Source organism: Excalfactoria chinensis, chromosome 3 (assembly GCF_039878825.1).
Source record: "Excalfactoria chinensis isolate bCotChi1 chromosome 3, bCotChi1.hap2, whole genome shotgun sequence".
NCBI lineage: Eukaryota > Metazoa > Chordata > Aves > Galliformes > Phasianidae > Excalfactoria > Excalfactoria chinensis.
Genome location: NC_092827.1, coordinates 89,400,334 through 89,419,824, shown reverse-complemented (window position 1 = coordinate 89,419,824; position 19,491 = coordinate 89,400,334). Strand labels below are relative to the sequence as shown.

The following is a 19,491-nucleotide window of genomic DNA, read 5'->3' as shown; positions in this document are numbered from 1 at the left end:
CAGGCGCCGCTGAGGAAGCGGTTTCCCGCCTGTGTGTGGTTGTGAGGGGAGCGCTGAGCGCCGCAGCGGTTCGTGTTAACGTTGTTCCGATGCGCTCTGAGCCGCCCCGCTCCGCCAGGCTGAGATGAGCAGGGACCTCAGGGGCAGGGGCTGCCCGCGGGGACGAGGCTTCCAGGGCTGGAGAGGAGGATGGCGGGGAGGATGGCGGGGAAGGGCGCAGAAAGTGGAGTTGAAGAGAGCGCCTGAGCCCGGTGAGCCAGCTCCCGCCTGCGGCCTCCTGCTCTGCTGGGCGCCGGGCAGCGGCAGGTTCCCGTCCCCTGCTGCACTGAGACTGCTGGCATCTGTGAAGCTTGTCATAGCCACCTTGTTCTAATCTCTTTCAGCACGTTCTCGACTCGTTCAGTCAACACTGGACCAGTTTATTCCATATAAGGGCTGGAAGCTTTATTTCTCTGAAGGTATTTTCAGACTCAAGTCTAGCTAATAACCTTATCGCTTTTCTCAAGGCCTAGTTACACATAGAGGGGATAAGAGGAATAGAAAGCAACTGAAATTCACGTTTGTTATGTGAGAAGGTGGATGTAATAAAGATTAGTCTTGTAGCATACCGAAATATCTGTGGGCTGTGAGCCTTAAAAAGGAATTTTGAATAGCATGAAATATAAGCTATTGATAAACATGTCACAAACATGTTCGGTTAGCTACATGAAGTGTGCAGTCTGTCATGTCAGTGTAGATGCCTCTGCTGTGCTTTTCTCTTACCTGCTTGACCTCTGTCAGTGTAGACACAGTTCTCTTTTGTCAGAGACCTTGTAACACAGCATCACTGTCATACTGTACAGAGCATCCGTCTTCCTCCGTTACAGACTGCAGACATAGAATGAAAGAGGAACTGCCTGTTTCTGTATTTAGTGAAGTGGAAATAAGTGTTTCTGTCAGTTACTAATGCTGTGTGTTTCTGGTTAGCTTATGCTGACAAGTCACCTTTTGTGCAGAAGACACAAGCCTTTGAAAAATTCTTTGTGCAACGCATTGAACTTTATGATAAAGTAAGTATATATTTCTTTGCGTATGTATGTATGTATCTCATTATATTGATACAGGAGCATATATTTTTTGTGTTTTTTCTTTCTAAGATGATCTCTATCACAGCGATGAAATGTTTGACGTTTTGTTTGTGTGGTGCTTATCATTCGAAGTGTATTTTATAACTTGAATTGTTTCACAGGATGAAATAGAAAGAAAGGGAAGCATCCTTGTGGATTATAAGGAACTGATAGAAGACAGAGAATTAACTAAATCCATACCAAATGTATCTGCTGAGTTACGGGATATGCCTCAGAAAATACTGCAGTGCATGGGTCTGGCAATTCATCAGGTAAACTTGAAGTTCTGATGATTAAAGATTATTATAGATTTGTTTTTTAACTAAAGAAACTTAACAAATGTCATTATTTTAAATTCCTCTTAGAATAAAGCTTAAAATTGGGCAGAAGCAGGAAGACACAATAGCAGGAGTCACTGAACAGCAGAGAGCTTTCTAGTCTTCCCTAACGTGACAGATAGCAGTCAAAGAACAGCCAACTGAATCCGTATTGTATGATGTACTACGTTGATGTTTGCCCTTCTGTCCTATCTAGGTGCTAACCAAGGACCTTGAAAGGCATGCTGCAGAGCTGCAGGTGCAGGAAGGGTTGCCATTGGATGGAGAGCCCATAATAAATGTTCCCCTCATCCATGCCAGGTAATGGGCATTGGGTATTTGTTCTGTTTGCAGGAACATCTCTTAGCCTCTTCTGTAAGGATCATCAGCGTCCATGCATGGTGCTAAAGGCGTACTTGTTTTGCTTAGAGACTTAGCTCGGTGAAGCTATTTCCAGAACAGTCTGTTTTTCACAGTGACAAAAGCTAAACTGTCCTTGTGAAGGAAAATGCAAAAGCTAAAAAACCCAACGACCCTGCTTATAAAGTGAAGAAACTGCTTATAAATGGAGGAAGTATGATGTAAAGCATGTTTATTAAAAACAGATACATATATTTTCATACTTGCTCTTTATTGAAGGAATTAGGAAAGTCTAGGTCTAGGGTTTTGGTAGTAAAAGGCTTGCCTTTTTTAGGAAGTTGATTATAAACCTGCATCCTTTTAAGTAGATAGTGGAAGGTGTTTAGGAAAACCTGTGACCAAAGAAGGTACATACAGTATCTCAAATCCTGTGGGGCAATTATGGGCCATGATTCTGCAGGAGAAAGTACTCATAACTCAGTATATAATAGTCACAAAATATTTCAGCAGCACAAGCGGTGTGGAGCAGTGGGTTGGGGGAATTCAGGATCCTAATGAGAAGGAGCAAGGCAAAGAAAAGCAGGTTGAAAATGTGCCTATATGTGACTGTGAAGTATTTTCTGTTTATATCAGTCCAGTTGTTTCCAGGAGCGAGCTATCACCATACAAACAAAATGTGCAACTGCCGAGATACATAAAACGGAGGAGTATTAAATGTGCTGCTTTCAAGAACAGGAGTTAAACAGTATGTTGTGTGTTCACAGATGGAATCATTCTAGTCATTGCTCAAGGTTGCTGTTAGCATGTATGCCTCTTCATTTTGCTTGGCTGCAGCATTCTTGGTTCATCCATTGTGATAAGCTTTCAAATTGTTCTTGCTTAACATCTTTTGTAGACTGTACAACTATGAGCCACTGACTCAGCTGAAAAATGTTCGGGCCAACTGTTACGGGAAATACATTGCTTTGCGTGGCACTGTTGTACGTGTTAGCAACATTAAGCCTCTGTGCACTAAGCTGGCCTTTGTGTGTGGCACGTGTGGAGATGTTCAGAGTGTTCCTCTGCCTGATGGAAAGTACACTCTTCCAACTAAGGTAAGTTAAAATCATCTAACTTTGTTTTTTTCTTTTTTGCATTTCTGTGGGGTTTTGAAACATAGCAACGCTGGTAGTATTCAAAATAGGTGGGTGTGAGGGGGACTAGTTCAGATGTTTAAAGCTAGATTAAACAGTGGACACGTTAGAAAAAGATTGAACTTACCATCCGACTTTGCATTCCTACATGGACTTGTGGTTTGGAAAAAGATGTATTCTGGTGAGACAAAGCACTTCGTAGAATCTCCTGCCAAAAAAGAAGGGGATTGTACCAATCATGTGTATTTGTTCCAACAGCTGGATCAGGGATCAGCTGGCTGTGCTTGATAGCTCTTTATTATTGCTGTAGATGTTAATTTATAACTCTAATTTGACTTGGATTTTGGATTTTTCCCCTGAAATTGTGTTAATAAATCTCATTGTTTTGCTTACTTTCTTTTTGGAATAAAAAGGAAAAAAGAAACAAAAAAACCCGAACTGTTATTAAAGAGATTTGAGAGTGAATTCAAATTAATACTGTTACAGTGCCTTGTTCCTGAGTGCCGTGGCCGGTCATTCACACCTGACAGGAGCTCTCCTTTAACTACCACAGTGGACTGGCAGTCTGTTAAGTAAGCTTCTTTCTTTTCTGCACAAACATGTAATACAACAGGGCAGTCCAGTAGTGACAGAGTGGCTCGCTCCGTTTTATACTGTGTAACTTTAATCTCTCTATGCTCTTTCAGTTCAAAGCCCTTAGCTCTTGTCCCTTCACTGCTGGTGTCCTGCCCCAGCTTTCCTGTTGTTTCTAGTGCTGATCAGGACATTTCTCGTGCCTCCCATCTCAGTTCAGAAAGGACTGGTTAGAAGTTCGTGTCTACAGAGTTTGTATGATGTAATTGAATTGGGAATGCTATGCACAGAGTTAGTGTGGTATGGGTTTGTGTGTTGCAGGGTTCAGGAGCTCATGTCGGATGATCAGCGAGAAGCAGGCCGAATCCCTCGCACGATTGAATGTGAGCTGGTTCAAGATCTTGTGGACAGTTGTGTCCCAGGAGACGTGGTCACAATTACAGGGGTAGTTAAGGTGTCCAGCACTGAGGAAGGTAAGAGATGTATCCTGGAAGACTTCTTCCTGTGTCTGTGGCTTTTCTGTTGATTGTACAAGATAAGCAGCCCTCCTGTTCCATTTGAGCTTGCAAAGTTGTTCAAGAGCTAAGTGTATATCTCTTCAAAAGTTCCCAGAATTTCACAACAAGGCGTCATTTTGAACGAGTAATGTGCTTTGCTGTTTGAGAGGAGCACTCTCTCTAATGTCTACTGATAGTTGGGCATTGTCTTCTGCAGCTCTCTGGTCTGTGGTAATGCTAGCCCTGAAGTGGCAGTGCTGACTCAAAGTGTCATAGTATATCAGCTGATAGGAAAGCCTTCTCTGAACTAATAATATGAGGAGGACATCCTTATTTCTTCAGGTGTCATTAAGATTCATTTTTTTGCTTAACCTTTTCCCCTTGATATCTCTTCAAAGGACAGGAAAACCATCACACTACTGTGAAGGCATATTGTCTTTCTCAACTTAGTCCTCCCTGGAGAAATCTGAAACTTTTTTTCTCCCAAGTGAAGAACTGTGCTGTGCACAGCTGTAATAGGATGAATGTATTCTAGAGAATTTCAGTAGTGACTTACTGTGTGCATTCATTACTGCATTCACTACTCAGTCATTGTTCTCTCGAGGATATAGAAAATGTTTAATTGCTAAGGTACGTGTGTACCTAAAAGCATGGAACTTAATGAACAAATGCAACTAGAAGCTGTAAGTCACTGTACATCCATTTTTGAAGATGTAGGTGTTGAACTATTTAAGAACAGCCTGTATTTTGCACATACCTGTACCTTAAATTTTTGAATTACCTTGTGCCTTTTTTAGGTAATGTTGGTACTTAAAAATTGTTGTAAAAAATATTTCTTAATTGTCTTCAATCTTTCTAACAGGAGCATCTAAAAATAAGAATGACAAGTGTGTGTTCTTGTTGTACATTGAGGCAAATTCTGTCAGCAACAGTAAAGGACAAAAAACAAAGAATTTTGAGGAGGAGACTTTTCAACGATCGTTCATGGAGTTTTCACTTAAGGACCTCTATGCTGTTCAAGAAATTCAAGCTGAGGAAAATCTCTTCAGGATTATTGTGAAGTAAGTTGTATCAGAGCTAGGTTTGGCGTGAGCAAATTCGGTGCAGCATAGCAGATGTTCTTAAAGCCCTGAGATGTCTGAGGCTTGGACAACATATAGTGTACAGATTTACCACACCATAGTGGGCAAAGGGCTCCAGAGGAAGTACTGCAGTAGGGAATGCAAATTAAAGCTTTGGAATACAAGGAAGTTCAGAGTGTTTCAGATCAACCCTGAGATAGAAAGCTATGGGTAAATAAAGCAATCTTTCATTTGTGCTCCTGAGTAACTAATTTTAACTCATGAGCGCTGATTTGTTGTCTGCTCTGCTTTTCCACAGCAGAGCAAAGAGGTGAGAGAACTGATTAGAGGGTTCTCTAAAGACCCATAGCTCAGATGGAAAGGTACCTGCTCAACTGGACCATCCCTCAGCTCCTCCCAGTGGAGTCAAAGACAGAAAACTTCAGCACCTTTAGAAGGGAGTTGCATGTAGTTTTTTGATAAAGATCAGGATGGTCATTACTGCATGGTTACATGCAATAGCCACGGGGAAACTGGTTCTATGCATTTCTGCAAACTCAAATGAGAGGTTTTTCTTATTGTTTCAAGTATAGCTGGTTATCTGAAAATTTCGAGAAATTCAATACTGCTTTTATATTTAAACTGACCCTAAGAGTTCAACAACTAAGCAAAAAGTGCATGTGTTTATAAAAGCATTCTGGGACAAAGAGACAGAACAAGTGATAATTAATAAATGTGAGATCTGCATTCCTCCTGGGTTACAGTATGCTTTGTCTTTCAGCTCTCTTTGTCCTGCAATCTACGGCCATGAGGTACGCAGTGTATCAGCTCTGCTGCGGTTTGAAATGTTTGTGCCACATTAAACTCCTGCAGGATGTGTGAAGTTTATTGGAGGTGCAGGGAAGGAGCAGGGGCTGTATTTGTGAGCGACTTCACTGTTGTTCCAGCATGTGAACAGACGAGGCAGCTTTATGCCCTTGGAACTTTCTTATGGGATTAAAGTTCTTTCATTCAGAAAGAGTTCTTACAAACAGATGCGGGGAGTTGCCAGTGTTGATCAGCAGGACTGAATACTTACTGGTGTTTATATGTACCGCTGCAGATTGTAAAGGCAGGCTTGGCCCTGGCCTTGTTTGGAGGATGTCAGAAGTTTGTCGATGACAAGAACAGAATCCCGGTGCGAGGAGATCCACATGTTCTGATCGTTGGAGATCCAGGATTAGGAAAAAGCCAAATGTTGCAAGTATGGGTTTATTTGTTACTACAGTGATGATAACTGTATTCTAGAGAAATTTAACTGCAGCACGTCTGTGTTTTGTCAGTCTGTTCAAATTACAAGCTGTTTTCTGGATGCTAAGGGCACAGAGAAACCTAGTGCTGTCTTTCCTCCCTTAGCTGTGGGGTGAGCTCTGCCTCCTCTGAAACAGCTTGTGCTGAGCACTCCCAACAAGTTGTTAGTCTGAATTGACTTTGGGATGTGAAGATACAGAAGCTACATATCTGCAGTTTGGTGATGGTTTTTATGGGAAGTTACCAAGCGTTTTGTTGTGCTTTGAAGTGTAAGTGTTGTGCCCCAGGTCCTAGCAGTTTTGATAACGCAGTAGACAGGACTCTGCCAGTACTGTACCAGTAGTTATTCCTAATAATTGATAGAAATAGGAGTTGTGACTTGACTGTTGGGCCATGTTAAATGGAAAGAAACAGATTTGTTTTACTTTGTACTGTTTCTCTAGAATAAGGCTTATGAAATTGTTTACCCTGGGGAGAGAAATTGTTTACCCTTCTGTCTCTTCTAGGCAGTGTGTAATGTTGCTCCTCGAGGTGTGTATGTTTGTGGTAATACTTCCACCAGCTCTGGCCTGACAGTGACTTTGTCTAGAGATGGTGCTTCTGGAGACTTTGCCTTGGAAGCTGGTGCTTTAGTGCTTGGAGATCAAGGTAATGTTACATACTTCATATGAACAAACAGAATGGGGTGAGGTGCTGCTGAGTCTAAGATAACCCTGCAGTGCTTGTCTGACTGGGTTGAAAAATACTGGCATAGAATCTAGAATCGGAGTTGGGTTTCTGACAGTGTGTGGGACTGTAGCATACGCCGGTTAGTTTGTTTTCTAATGAATCCTGTGCTAATTGTTTCCAGGTATTTGTGGAATAGATGAATTTGATAAGATGGGAAGCCAGCATCAGGCTTTGCTGGAAGCCATGGAACAGCAAAGTATCAGCCTTGCCAAGGCTGGTATTGTTTGCAGTTTGCCAGCCAGAACGTCTATTGTTGCTGCAGCAAACCCAGTTGGAGGGCATTATAACAAAGCCAAAACAGTGTCTGAGAACTTAAAGTAAGCACTTCCTGAAATGCTGCTTGTATGGTTCACATTCTGGAAAAGGAGCTTCTGCCGGTCTTCTATAAAATTGATTTCTAGAGTAATTTTTCATGCTTCTTGAGAGACAAATTGCTGTTCTGTTTTATTTTGATTGAAATGGACAGGATTCTCTGTCTTTGATATACAGCAGAGTTGCTGTAGTCGTGCTACTTTTATACAAGCGTTGTCTTGTTCTTGTTTTTACTGTAGAATGGGGAGTGCTTTACTGTCAAGATTTGACTTAGTTTTTATTTTGCTGGACACCCCAAATGAAGATCATGATCATTTGCTGTCGGAGCACGTGATGGCAATCCGAGCTGGGAAGCAGGCAGCGTGCAGCAGCGCGGCTGTGAGCCGTACCAACGTGCAGGATCGCTCTGTTCTTGAAGTTGTTTCAGATCAGCCCCTGCTTGAAAGACTAAAGGTAGCACTCCTTCTGTGCCTCCTGCTGTGTCTGTTCCTGTGGTGCTCTTTGCCGTGGGCCTGGCAGCCCTGATTTGCTAGATGTCTTCAGTCTCCCATTTTTTCTCATGAGAATTGTCTCTGAATTAAATAACAAGTATTGAAATCTCTGGTTTCTGCAACTTATCTGTTTTAGCTGACATCATCTTCCTATGCTGGAGTTGCTAAAATTGTGTCAGTTCATACAGGAGAGAATTTATCAGCTGGGCTGCTTTATTATTTTTTATTTTGGGTAACGGGAAGGTATTTTGCATGAAAATACTTGCTGGTTTCAGTAAAGAGCTACAGAAGTAGACCAGTATAATAATTTTTATAACGTGATACGCTTTGAAATACTGAATGCAAAGAAAGCAGTGTGTAAGCAAACACCTGGATGTCTGCAAACCAAGGAAGACTGAGGATTATAGGGGAAAAACTATTTGTTTAGTTAGACTTCTGTGGTCAGAAGTGCTGATGCTGCAAACGCACAGTTTTTGGAAAAACAAAGTGCTGCCCCTTGCACCCTTCAAAATGAGGTGTCAGGAGTGACGGCTTAACCTTCTGCAGTGACGTATCTTGTAACAATTACAAAATGGGGTTTTCTCTTTTTGAAAAAGAATTGATAAGGTTCATTCATATTTGATGCTAAGGAGCGCAGATTACAAACTTCTGCTTTTTGTGAACTGGACAAGTGTGTTTAATGACGTGTCTAAACATGGTACATTGACTTTAAAAGAATACAGCTCGTATATGTACAATCAAAGCCCTTCCAGTACATGTTTGGATCTTCAGATAGATGTCACCAGATAAAGCGTAGATGAAAAGTTTGTTTAAAAACTGGGTTGTGTTCTATAACGTTCTGATGGAAGATCAGAAATCTAAGACCCTTTTTTGTAATTGGCTTAGATCTCACCAGGAGAAAACTTTGATGCCATTCCACATCAGCTGCTGAGGAAGTACGTTGGTTATGCTCGGCAGTACGTTCACCCACACTTATCTCCAGAAGCTGCTCAGGTCCTCCAGGAGTTCTACCTTGAGCTTCGGAAACAGAACCAGGGAGCAAGCAGCACACCAATCACCACGAGGCAGCTGGAGTCGCTGATTCGACTTACTGAGGTAAATTCAAGCTTTAATACTTGAAGGATTGAAAACAGAGACATTATTCCTATATGATACCAATACTGCAGAGTTATCCTTTGTTTTTTTTGTTTGTGCTTGGTTTTTTTTAAGAGACTTATAAATGCTTTAAGAGCTACTGTTGCTAAAAGCCTCTTCTGAAGTAAAACGTCCTTAAGGAGCTGGAAATAAAACCTATCTATCTCTTAAGAGGCAAGGAAGGTGCTGGCAGGGACAAACTGCTGCCCATCTTGAATTGTTACTATTTTTTGTAACACTGTATCTCAGTGACGATATTTGTGATGTACAATTTCCTGAGAATAAGCTGTTAAAAACTGCAACCTACATCTTGATTTCATGCGTGTAAAAGAGATGATGAAATGCTATCAACATAGAGGAGCTGTCATCTGTATTCTCTATGCTCAGATTCTGTCTTTGTGCTCTTAAAAACTGCTTATTGTAGCATTATGCAGAGCAGGGCTGTAGCTTTTTCTCTCATCAGGTGTAATATCTTCAATATACCTTTCTGATATACTTTGTTTTAAGGCACGATCCAGGCTGGAGTTAAGGGAGAAATGTACCAAGGAAGATGCTGAGGATGTGATAGAAATAATGAAATACAGGTAATATGCAGCGCTTTAAAAATAAAGCATTGTGTTGCTATTCATTCAGTTTCTAAAACAAACGTGCAAACACAGTGAAGAAATGACTTGAGCAAATGTAGTTCCCCCAAACCAACAGCTTTTAATTCCTGTTTAAAAACTGACAGCAGCCCTCGTTCAAATACTACCACTTAGACCTTTGAGTTGTATCATTGCAGCAGTTCTTAATATCAGTCCACAGTAATTTAGGCGCTGCCAAAGATTTTCCTCTAGTGTGATCACTCTCTGTTCTTGCTGTTGAACAAATTAAGTTCAGATGTGATTTGGACAGATGCTTTTTCTATGTTCCCTTGATAGGAAACCATTCCCTGGGAGAAGACTATCTGTCTTCTGAAAACTTTGCATCTCAAACGGTGATGTTTCAGGAAGGAAGTTCACATACTTTTACTTTCATGTCCCATTTCTTTTGATATATTTATCTTAGTATGCTGGGAACCTACTCGGATGAGTTTGGAAAACTGGACTTTGAACGTTCACAGCATGGGTCTGGGATGAGCAATCGGTCACAGGCAAAAAGATTCGTCTCTGCCCTTAACAGTATTGCAGAAAGAACTTACAACAATCTCTTTGATTTGCAACAACTTCGACAGGTTGCAAAAGAACTACAAATACGAGTAAGTTTGGAAATCAAAGCTGTCTTTAACAATCATAAAAGCAGTCAGAATTACTTATTGTATTTAGACTGTTGTGGTGTCTGCTCTGTCTGTGCATTGAGCTTTCTGCTTGGCTCTCAGTGGCCTGCACACATCTTTGGGTTTTCATTTCTGCTTTGAGCATCCTTGTGCTATTAGGTGTTGGGAACATCATGTAGGACACATGGCCACAAATGTATTATATCCTGTAACAGTTTACTTTCTGTACTTGAGAGGTGGGCAGGGTTGCCAAACAAAAATGTTAATAGTTAATTTATCTTTTTGCTTCATAGTGAAAAGCTTTAAATTCCAATGTAAAACTTGAAACTGGATTTCAGGCATGATAAGAGAGAGTGGAGACGATTAATTGTGTGGAACTTAATGTGAGCACTATTGCTGTTCTTCCTGCTACATGGTTAACCCACCCTGTCCTGCTGGGACAAGATGACTTCTGTCTCCAGACCTGTCCAGATGCTGACTATAAGCAAGACCAGAGTTGACGTGAATCCCATCTGGCAGAGTATGTTGTTGCCCCCTCTCTTCTCACAAGGCCATTCATTTCTACAGCAATCAGTTACTTGTAGCCAAGTGAATTCTAATTTTGCCTTTATATATTTAATACAGAATATTGAATGGGCAAAAGATACATTATAAATACTTGGAAATCAGTGAGAGCTGTCAAGAATAGACTTTTACTCAGCACTTGTGTTTCAGAACTTGGTTTTATATGTCTGCTACTCTGCATTCTTTGTGTGTATTTATGAATGGTGTACAAGCAATGGGTGCAACTGACGGGGTGTTACCTGCTTGTAGGTCATTGGTTTGTGAACAAAACTAACTCAGGTCTAGCTCAGTTCAGTTCACTAAGTAATGCACGAACAGTACAGTTCTTGTAATTAATTTGTGGTGCTTTTTATCAGATGGATTTTATTGTTTCCAGTTTGGCATTTATGTTTGTCTCTCCCACCCTTCCTCCAACTGCAGGTATTTGATTTTGAGAGCTTTATTGAATCCCTGAATGATCAGGGTTATCTCTTGAAAAAAGGCTTGAGACTTTATCAGCTTCAGACGATGTGAGAAGAGCTGCTGCAATAAACTTTGGGACATAATTACTGTCTCTGGAGTGATGAACACGCAGCAGTGGAGCACCCCAACTTGCGGCCTGCCCCAGGAGCACAGCTGGATCTGTTTCTTACTGGAGGTTCCTATTCAAACATTGGTAATGCCAGCAGGCTTGCTAGAAGCTAATGTAAGACCTGCTGCTCTGTGGTACTGCTGCTTGACTCATCCTGCAAGGCTGCTAGTCCAAACGATCCTAACGATGAATTTCAGTTCTAAACGCGAAGTGATTGTTGGACTCACAAATTCTTAACACTGAAATCTTTGGTGAGAAGACGATGCGAGTTGTGTTTCCAGCACTGCAGCTCCTTTGAGGATTTTGAAGTATCGAAATGTTTCTGACCGTTTGGGAACTTCCACATTGAGCCTCTGCAGCTGGACAGCTGGACGGGTTTAGGTTTTTGATTTGCAACCCGTTTTTTTTTGGTCTTTCTAACAGGTTTTCTTTGAAGTGCAAGTCTAATTGATGAAGGTCTCCTCATTACAGTGCTTCAGGTGGAAAATGGCAATTGGCTTTTTATTTCTCATTAGATATGATATATGGGAATGTTATTAATGGTGAACGCTTGTGTGATTGTTAACGGCTGTTACAGAACATGTTACATACTGTGTATGTCTGCTTCTCACTGTTCTGCCACAAAGGCTGTCTGATTTCATGAAATCTGGCCTGCCCAGTGCAGTAACATAGCAGATGAGGAGCTTTGCATAAGGATTTTAACAACAATAGAGTTGTTTTTCCCCCTTTTTAATCCTAAATGAGAAGATGTATAAACTACAAGAATATTAGCTTCGGTCTTCCACCTTTTCCATTAAGTGATTTATTGATTGTTTTTCTCTTCCTTTCCCTCCCTCCATCCCACCATTGCCCAATCTGCCCCAGGGCAGCGTTGTGTAAGACATAAACAGAACAGCACTGCAATGTCACAAGTGGGGATCTGCCTCACCAGCCCCTTGTGGGTGCCCCGTGTGTGCTGTACCCGGGGCCGTTCTGCTTCCCCATTGGCAGGACTTTGCCCTTTCCTTTGTTGAATGTGCTGAGGCTTCTGGCAGCTCCTGGCTCCCAACCTGCTGGAGTTCCTCTCTATCTCCCCCCCTCCCCATGTTGTGTTCTCTGCACACTTCAGGACGTGCTTTCCCTGCAGGCGGTAATGTTCTTTCACTCCCAACTTCATGCAAACAATTAGAGGCTGCCACCTCTACACGGTGTGCTAAAAGAAGCAATACATTCTCAAGGTCACGCAGAATTCACCTTTTTGACTGTCTTTCAAAGCAAGGGAGGAGCTACCAAACACACACATGAATAGCAGTTTTTATTAGTTTCTTTTTCTCATTTCTTTTGCCAGTTGCTGACCGCTGTCTGTAGTCAGTGGATGGATCTGCTTACCAGCACTTACTGTCAGGGGAGGGCTGGAGAAATCAGCTCGTACCCTTCCTCGAGCCAAAGCAAACATGACGAGAGGAGCAAGAGGCCAAGCACAGAGCACAAGAGTCTTTGCTCTCTGCGAAGCCTTATGGCAAAGCAAGCCATCCACTTCTTCCTTCAAGGACTCGTGAAGGACCGTATGAGCTCAGAGTTCTGCCCGAGGCGGTCGGCTCCCCGCCCCACGTCGCACAGCTCCCGTTCCGCGTGCAGGACGCAGGATGGCCGCGCCGCCCCCGCTGCAGGTAGCGGTTGGCCGGGCTGGCCGCTCTGCGCCTGCGGGGAGCCCTAGGCCCGGCCGGGGGCCTGCCGTAAAGCGCGCGGCCCGCCACCGGGGGTGCTGCCGTAAAGCGTCGCGAAGCGTCGCCCCGCCCCCCCCTCGCTGCACGGGCGTACCTTGCAGCTCGTCCCCTGTCCCCTCGCCCCCGTCGCTCTGTCTGGGAGGCGGATGGCGGCGGCGGGCGGCCGCTCGCTCCGGCGGGCGGAGCCGCAGAGCGCGTAGGGGGCGGCGGTCGGTCGCCTCGCAGCATGCTGGCCGCCGCTTGGCTGGGCAGGGGGTTCTGGGGGCTGCTCCGCGGCGCGGGGCGGAGGCGGCCGTGCGGCGGGGCCAGGCCTCTGGGCAGCCGGGCCGAGGCGGGGGGCCGTCGCCACGGCAACGGCGGCGCGTTCCGCCTGGCCGGGGGGGCGCGTGCCGCGTTCGCTTTGCGCGAGCCCCGGTGGCTGCTGCGCGCGTCCGTCTGCGGGCCCCTCGGCGACGGGACCGGGCCGCGGCGGGAGGGGAGCGGCGGGGCGGCGCCTCCGGAGCCCCCCCGGGAGCGGAGCGTGGCCGGGCGCTACGCCGAGCTGGTACGTGAGCCGCGGGAGCGGGGCTGGGGGGCGGCCAAGCGCGGCGGCCGCGTGGCGTTGGGACCGGTTTCGGTGCGCAGAGCGGCCCGCCTCGTCACACCGGCCGGTTGCCGGAGCGAGCGGCGGGTCGGAGCGCCAGCTTTGTAGCGCGGTGCCGCGGCCCGCAGCAACAGGTGAGCCGCCCGGCGGAGAGACGGCGGGGCTCGGGCCGAGGCGGGCGGCTGCGTGCCGCGTTGGGCCCTGATCCGCCGGCGGGGCGCTGACTGACCGCAGGGTCCGCCTCACCGGCCTGAAGTCTTTGCTTTCTTACTTTACAGTATGAAAACCCGTGGACGATCCCAAATATACTGTCAATGGCAAGGATGGGTTTGGCGCCAGTTTTAGGCTATTTGATTGTTGAAGAAAATTTCAATGTTGCACTAGGTGTCTTTGTTTTGGCTGGCGTGACGGATTTGGTATGTTGACATGAGTTTGGAAATACTTTGGGGGTAGTGTGGGTTGCTGTGATCCCATTGACGGGTGTTGGAGTTTAGAATCTATCTTGCATGGGAATCACGCTCTGTAGGAGGAGATGAAGTTTATTGTGTTACACTGTTACATGTATTGCTTTGTAGCAATGTAATGTGCATCCCTTGTGGGGGACGTAGTGCCCAGGTGGGCATTGCCTGCTCCGTGCTGGTGCATTGGAGGTGTGCTGGTGCTGGCAGGTGTGTGCAGTGCACCCACCAGAGCAATACTTGGTGAATTTCAGATGTGCCTTTTAAAATGTCAATCATAGCATTTGTTTGTGTTTGTTTGCTTGTTTGTTTTAAATAATGAGAATAGAATGTGTTTAAAGACTTCCAGAATCTGGAATGGGATGGGGGTGGGAAGAGAGAGACAAGGATCCGCAAACAGGCTTCCTTGTAGTTAGTGTAGCTGGATTCCATGATGTTCATGAAACCTCACTGTAACAGCAGCACATGACACCTGCTTTTACTCTTTGCTTTTTAACACAGTATTCTTGAATGTTGTTCTTTCTAGTTGGATGGGTTTATTGCGCGCAATTGGGCTAATCAGAAATCAGCATTGGGAAGTGCTCTTGATCCACTGGCTGATAAAATTCTCATCAGCGTGCTCTATGTGAGCCTAACTTGTGCAAATCTTATCCCAGGTGAGACGATGTCATTGCTTGCATGCACTGTATTAAAAGCAAATCTAATGTAAGGTAACATTTCTTCTGTTTCTGGAAGGAAAGCCACGTTTAGCTTGCAGCTTGCCAGTTGTACTGTGCTATTTGTTGCTGCTGAATACTCAAACAAAGCCCAGCTCCCTCCAGCCCAGACAAAAATGCATTGCTGCTACTTTCAAGTGTAATTTCTTCAAAGCTAGATGTTACATCCAAAGATGTAAGATTCCTTAGGCTGGTTGAAGCCATCAGATGAAAGCCTTTCAGAAAACAACTTCGGTTGTGCCTAAAACTGTTTCAGAAGTTTGACAGTGGTTATTTCTTGCTTCATGTTTTGTCGTGTTTTCTTTGTGATCTTGGACGTGGTTTTTCACTGGATCCTCTTGGCTTGCTTTTTCAGTTTCACTTACTTCCATGATCATTCTGAGAGACGTAGCGCTCATTGCTGCTGTTTTTTATGTGCGATACAAAACTCTTTCTCCACCGGTAAGTGTGTAAGATCAAACCAAGTGTTACGAACCTGTCATCTCTTTTCAGTGCCACTGAATCTTTTCATATGTTTTTACATGTATACATAGAGAATAAGTGTGTAACAAGTTGTAACCAAGAGATTTTCCTCCGGTCTTGATGGTTGCCCCAATCTTGGGTAGATAGCCGGGTGCTCATTGTTGTGCTGGGTTTGTAAGCAGAACAGTGTTTGGTAGAAGAAATTTGAGTAAGATGAGCCAGAGCTACTGGTAACTTCTACCTCTGTATGATGGCTAATGGTTCGTCTAGGGACAAGTGTAATAGTGAGCAGTGTAATTCTCTTGTACTGTGCTTTATTTTTGTTGTGTGAATGTGTATATCAAACTGAATATGCTAGAACTGCATTTATTTTTCCCTTTCCTCTCCCAACAGAGAACACTCAGTAGGTATTTTAATCCCTGTTACGCTACAGCCCAGCTAAAACCAACGTTCATTAGCAAGGTAAGAGTAGTAACGTATTGTAAAAGATAACTACGTTTTAGCTGGGGCAGCGTGTAGATTGGAGGGAAGAGGCTGTTTCCTACTACTGGATACAGTTTGGAGATAGTGCCAGCTAATTCAGAGGCAACTTAAATCCTGAAAGGTTTTCACCATGAGAACCAATCAGGACATGGACATTTTAAGCGTATAAGGTGTTTCAAGGCAACCTGTTACAAGTGGTGTCCCCCAGGGGTTGGTACTGGGGCCCATCTTGTTTAATATCTTCATTGATGACCTGGATGAGGAGATTGATAATCAGTAAGTTTGCAGATGACACCAAGCTGGGAGGTGGTGTCAATCTGCCTGAGGGTGGGGAGGCCCTTCAGAGGGATCTGGATAGGCTGGATTGCTGGGCTGAGGTGAATGGGATGAGGTTCAACAAGGCCAAGTGCTGGGTCTTGCACTTCAGCCATAATAACCCCATGCAGCACTATAGGTTTAGGGTTGAGTGGCTGGATGACTGTGGAGAGGAAATGGACCTGGGGATGTTGGTCGATGCTTGGCTGAACATGAGCCGACAGCGTGCCCAGGTAGCCAAGAATGCCAACAACATCCTGGCCTGTGTAAGAAATAGTGTGGCCAGCAGGAGCAGAGAGGTGATCATCCCTCTGTACTCAGCTCTGGTGAGGGCGCATCTCAAGTATTGTGTTCAGTTTTGGGCTCCTCACTACAGGAAAGACATCGAGGCCCTGGAACATGTCCAGAGAAGGGCAATGAAACTGGTGAGGGGTCTGGAGCACAAGTCCTATGTGGAGCAGCTCAGGGAGCTGGGATTGTTTAGCTTAGAGAAGAGGAGGTTCAGGGGAGACCTCACTACACTCTACAACTTCCTGAAGGGAGGTTGTGATGAGGAGGGGTTTGGCCTCTTCTCCCAAGCAACAAACAGGACCGGAGGAAATGGCTGCAAGTTGTACCAGAAGAGGCTTAGATTGGTCATAAGAAGGAACTTTTTTTTTTCTCAGAGAGTGGTCAGGCGCTGGAATGGCTGCCTAGGGAGGTGATGGAGTCACCATCCCTGGCAGTGCTCAAGAGGTGTCTGGATGACAGGCTACGAGATGTGGTTTAGTGGTTTGCTGTAGCTACGGTAATGGGAGGACAGTTCGACTAGATGGTCTTGTAGATCCTTTCCAACCCTGTGATTCTATGATTTTAGTAGTACACAGACTAATATTTAAACAAGTAACAAACCTGTATGTTGGTATTCCTTGTGTAGTACGCTTCGTTATGGTCATGCTTCTTGTTTTGCTTTTACCAGATGAATACAGCAGTTCAGCTGATTTTGGTGGCGGCTTCTTTAGCAGCTCCTGTTTTCAATTATGTTGACAGCGTGTATCTGCAGACGTTATGGTAACCTATCTCTTCATCTTTCATTTGGTTATTTAAAATAATTTAACGTGCTTCTTAGGAAATGAGTAATTGAAATTAGTCTAGTTGTGGGAGACAAAAAGGCGTTGCTCAAATGATCTCAGTCCCCGGTGGCTGAATATTTACACATTTATTCTTATCTGATGTAGCAACTCTATTGTTACTTAATTTGTATGAGACTCATTAAGATCCAGGAATAGCAGTGAAGAAGGAAGACTTTAGAAAGGCTGTGGTGCACACAAGTACAAAGTGTGTATTCAGATTAGTATCAAAGAAGGGAGTGGGAAGTGAGGCCATACAGGTTGCTTAAATTCATACCATACATGCCTCCGAAAAAGAAATCTTGATATCAGTAAAAATAGATAGTAAGTATTTTCTTACTTTGCTTTGTACTGTACCTGCTACCCTGGAATCTAGATTTCTGCAGCCTTTTTAAACATCAGCAATTCCTCCTGGGCTATAGGAAGGAAGGAGAGGCATCAAATGAAAACAGGCCTACTGGAGTGCACTTTAAATGCCCGCACTGGGTGTCGCTGCCATCACTGGAGACCTGAGCAGCTAATAGCTGAGGGCAGGTGTTATAGGTGGCAATATTCCTCCTAAGGTGTTAGGTAAGAGTTCACAACCAAGAGGCTGAACTGCAGCTAGCAGAATGACGTAGTAACTGCGTTTAAAGTAGTAGAAGATCCAGTATTACTTGTCTCAAAAAAAACAATTTAAAAAGTCACTAAAGCTTTTTAAGGAATAAGGAACTTTATCTTAACAGTCAGATGGTGTTTTTCACCCTGTTGGAAAGCTAAACCTGGAACTGCATCTGTGAAAGACACACGTTGCTATTTCTGTGGGACTTTATGAGTTTCCATGCTGTGAGTAGTGAAGGAAAGCTGGGTGTGACTTACCAGGGTACTGTGTGAGTACTCTACAAATAGTAGAGATGAACCTGGCAGTGTGCTGGCGGAGGGCTGGTACTGGCTCACACCTGAATGATGTCAGCCTTTGACACAGAGAAGCACTGCTAACTTGGAAATAAAGTATGGTTATTACCTAATGGCTGGGAAAAAACCAAAAGAGGCTGAAGCCAACGCTTGTGCTTTAGCTGTGGGACCTCGTAAAATAAAAATAAGTTCAAGTCTTTTGTACTTTCTTCTAACAATCCCATGCTGCAAGGGGATAGTTTCTCACATCTGTCAGTTCTCATGCCAGTAATAATTATGGATGCTACAAATATGGAAGCAGATTTGTTGTCTTCTCTCAAACAAGTGTTGATGTTTACTGTCATGCTTGAACTCAGATGGCTTACAGGAGCTGTTCTCTTCAAAGGTGCATCACAGCTTTCACAACGGTAACATCTGCGTATAGCTATTACCACTATGGCCGAAAAACAGTTCAGGTGATAAATAACAAATGAAGTATTCTTGGAAGGACCTGGCAGCATGGTTTGCTGTACTGAAGAAGATGGTTGTAATGCAACTGGGTTTGTGAAAAAGAACTATGTTTTTCTGCTTGAACCATGGCATCACAGTGAAATGAAGTTTGAACGTGTACTGTGTGTATATATAGAGACTTTTCAATGTATTTTTAATTTGTTTAAAGATGAGGTTCTTTATAAAAACAAATAAATAATGTTCTTAAACACATGGGTTACTAATTGCTGTCGTACACATCTTTAATGACTTTATATTGGGTTTGAAGTCAGAAATATGCACTTTTCACCAGCTTTTTTTGGCATCTTCGTATAACACACTAACTAGATCTGAGAAGAAACAGCGATTGTGAGAATTTGTCTTTGTACCTCAACCTAAGTCAATAAAGTAGTTTTCCTTACTAGGATTTATGACATATTTCAGCCTGCAGCAGAACAAACAATATGATCAAATAGAATCTTCAAAAATCTCAATGGAGTGATAGCCAACACTGTTTCGTTTTCTGGGGGAATACGGCAGGCCACTGAAGAGTGATTTCTCTCCCCTGTCCCTTTTATTTATTTCTGTTTGTTTTTATATATGAGCAAATGTTAACTGTACTCAGCAGAGAAGAGCTTTGAGTCTCAGAATGGCCAGCTGTGCATTAGAACAGTCCATCCAAACAAAGTAGGCGTGGAGTTATGTTTCTCGTTACAAGTGGTTTCTGGTGATTGAAATAAAGTGCATCTCCTGCATCCCCAGTTGCTTGACCTGGGACCTTTTGATGTTTGGCAATGACCCTCAAGATCATTCTTCCCTGCTATGGAGGCAGTGCAAGCCAGTTAAAATGGAAGGTCACTAGAGAGTTCATTTTTTGCTTCTGATCAACATTTACTTCACTTCT

At 43.9% G+C, this 19,491-nt stretch overlaps 2 protein-coding genes across 6 annotated transcripts; both read left to right on the top strand.

The window, feature by feature from the left end:
* The first annotated feature begins 19 nt into the window (after positions 1–19).
* MCM8 (minichromosome maintenance 8 homologous recombination repair factor) lies at positions 20–12,182 on the top strand. Of its 3 annotated transcripts, none has more exons than XM_072333735.1 (18): positions 20–251; positions 384–458; positions 967–1,049; positions 1,229–1,378; positions 1,641–1,744; positions 2,679–2,877; positions 3,403–3,488; positions 3,811–3,962; positions 4,849–5,047; positions 5,829–5,859; positions 6,150–6,290; positions 6,844–6,985; positions 7,188–7,383; positions 7,618–7,831; positions 8,755–8,964; positions 9,511–9,587; positions 10,051–10,240; positions 11,243–12,182. In XM_072333735.1, the coding sequence occupies exons 1-18, from the start codon at positions 125–127 to the stop codon at positions 11,333–11,335; spliced, it is 2,469 nt and encodes an 822-aa protein (XP_072189836.1). In that variant the 5' UTR covers positions 20–124; the 3' UTR covers positions 11,336–12,182. The 3 variants fall into 3 exon arrangements, with proteins under 3 accessions (XP_072189836.1, XP_072189837.1, XP_072189838.1); XM_072333736.1 differs by lacking the exon at positions 11,243–12,182 and adding an exon at positions 10,597–10,697 and having other exon boundaries at positions 34–251; XM_072333737.1 differs by lacking the exon at positions 11,243–12,182 and adding an exon at positions 10,552–10,617 and having other exon boundaries at positions 34–251.
* Positions 12,183–13,157: 975 nt separating this feature from the next.
* On the top strand, positions 13,158–18,821 carry CRLS1 (cardiolipin synthase 1). 3 transcript variants are annotated; one of them, XM_072331593.1, is made up of 7 exons: positions 13,158–13,643; positions 13,961–14,098; positions 14,667–14,796; positions 15,212–15,297; positions 15,712–15,780; positions 17,075–17,166; positions 18,505–18,821. In XM_072331593.1, exons 1-7 carry the CDS (start codon positions 13,326–13,328, stop codon positions 18,590–18,592), a joined length of 921 nt encoding a protein of 306 aa, XP_072187694.1. In that variant the 5' UTR covers positions 13,158–13,325; the 3' UTR covers positions 18,593–18,821. The 3 variants fall into 3 exon arrangements, with proteins under 3 accessions (XP_072187694.1, XP_072187695.1, XP_072187696.1); XM_072331595.1 differs by lacking the exon at positions 13,158–13,643 and adding an exon at positions 13,668–13,816; XM_072331594.1 differs by lacking the exon at positions 13,961–14,098.
* The last annotated feature ends 670 nt before the right edge of the window (positions 18,822–19,491 follow it).

Coding starts and splice junctions, on each gene's coding strand:
- MCM8 (XM_072333735.1), top strand. CDS start 125: ATGAGCAGGGACCTCAGGGGCAGGGGCTGCCCGCGGGGACGAGGCTTC. Junction 1,050..1,228: donor GCATTGAACTTTATGATAAA/GTAAGTATATAT, acceptor ATTGTTTCACAG/GATGAAATAGAAAGAAAGGG. Junction 7,384..7,617: donor ACAGTGTCTGAGAACTTAAA/GTAAGCACTTCC, acceptor TTTTTACTGTAG/AATGGGGAGTGCTTTACTGT.
- CRLS1 (XM_072331593.1), top strand. CDS start 13,326: ATGCTGGCCGCCGCTTGGCTGGGCAGGGGGTTCTGGGGGCTGCTCCGC. Junction 15,298..15,711: donor ACAAAACTCTTTCTCCACCG/GTAAGTGTGTAA, acceptor CTCTCCCAACAG/AGAACACTCAGTAGGTATTT. Junction 17,167..18,504: donor GTGTATCTGCAGACGTTATG/GTAACCTATCTC, acceptor TTCTCTTCAAAG/GTGCATCACAGCTTTCACAA.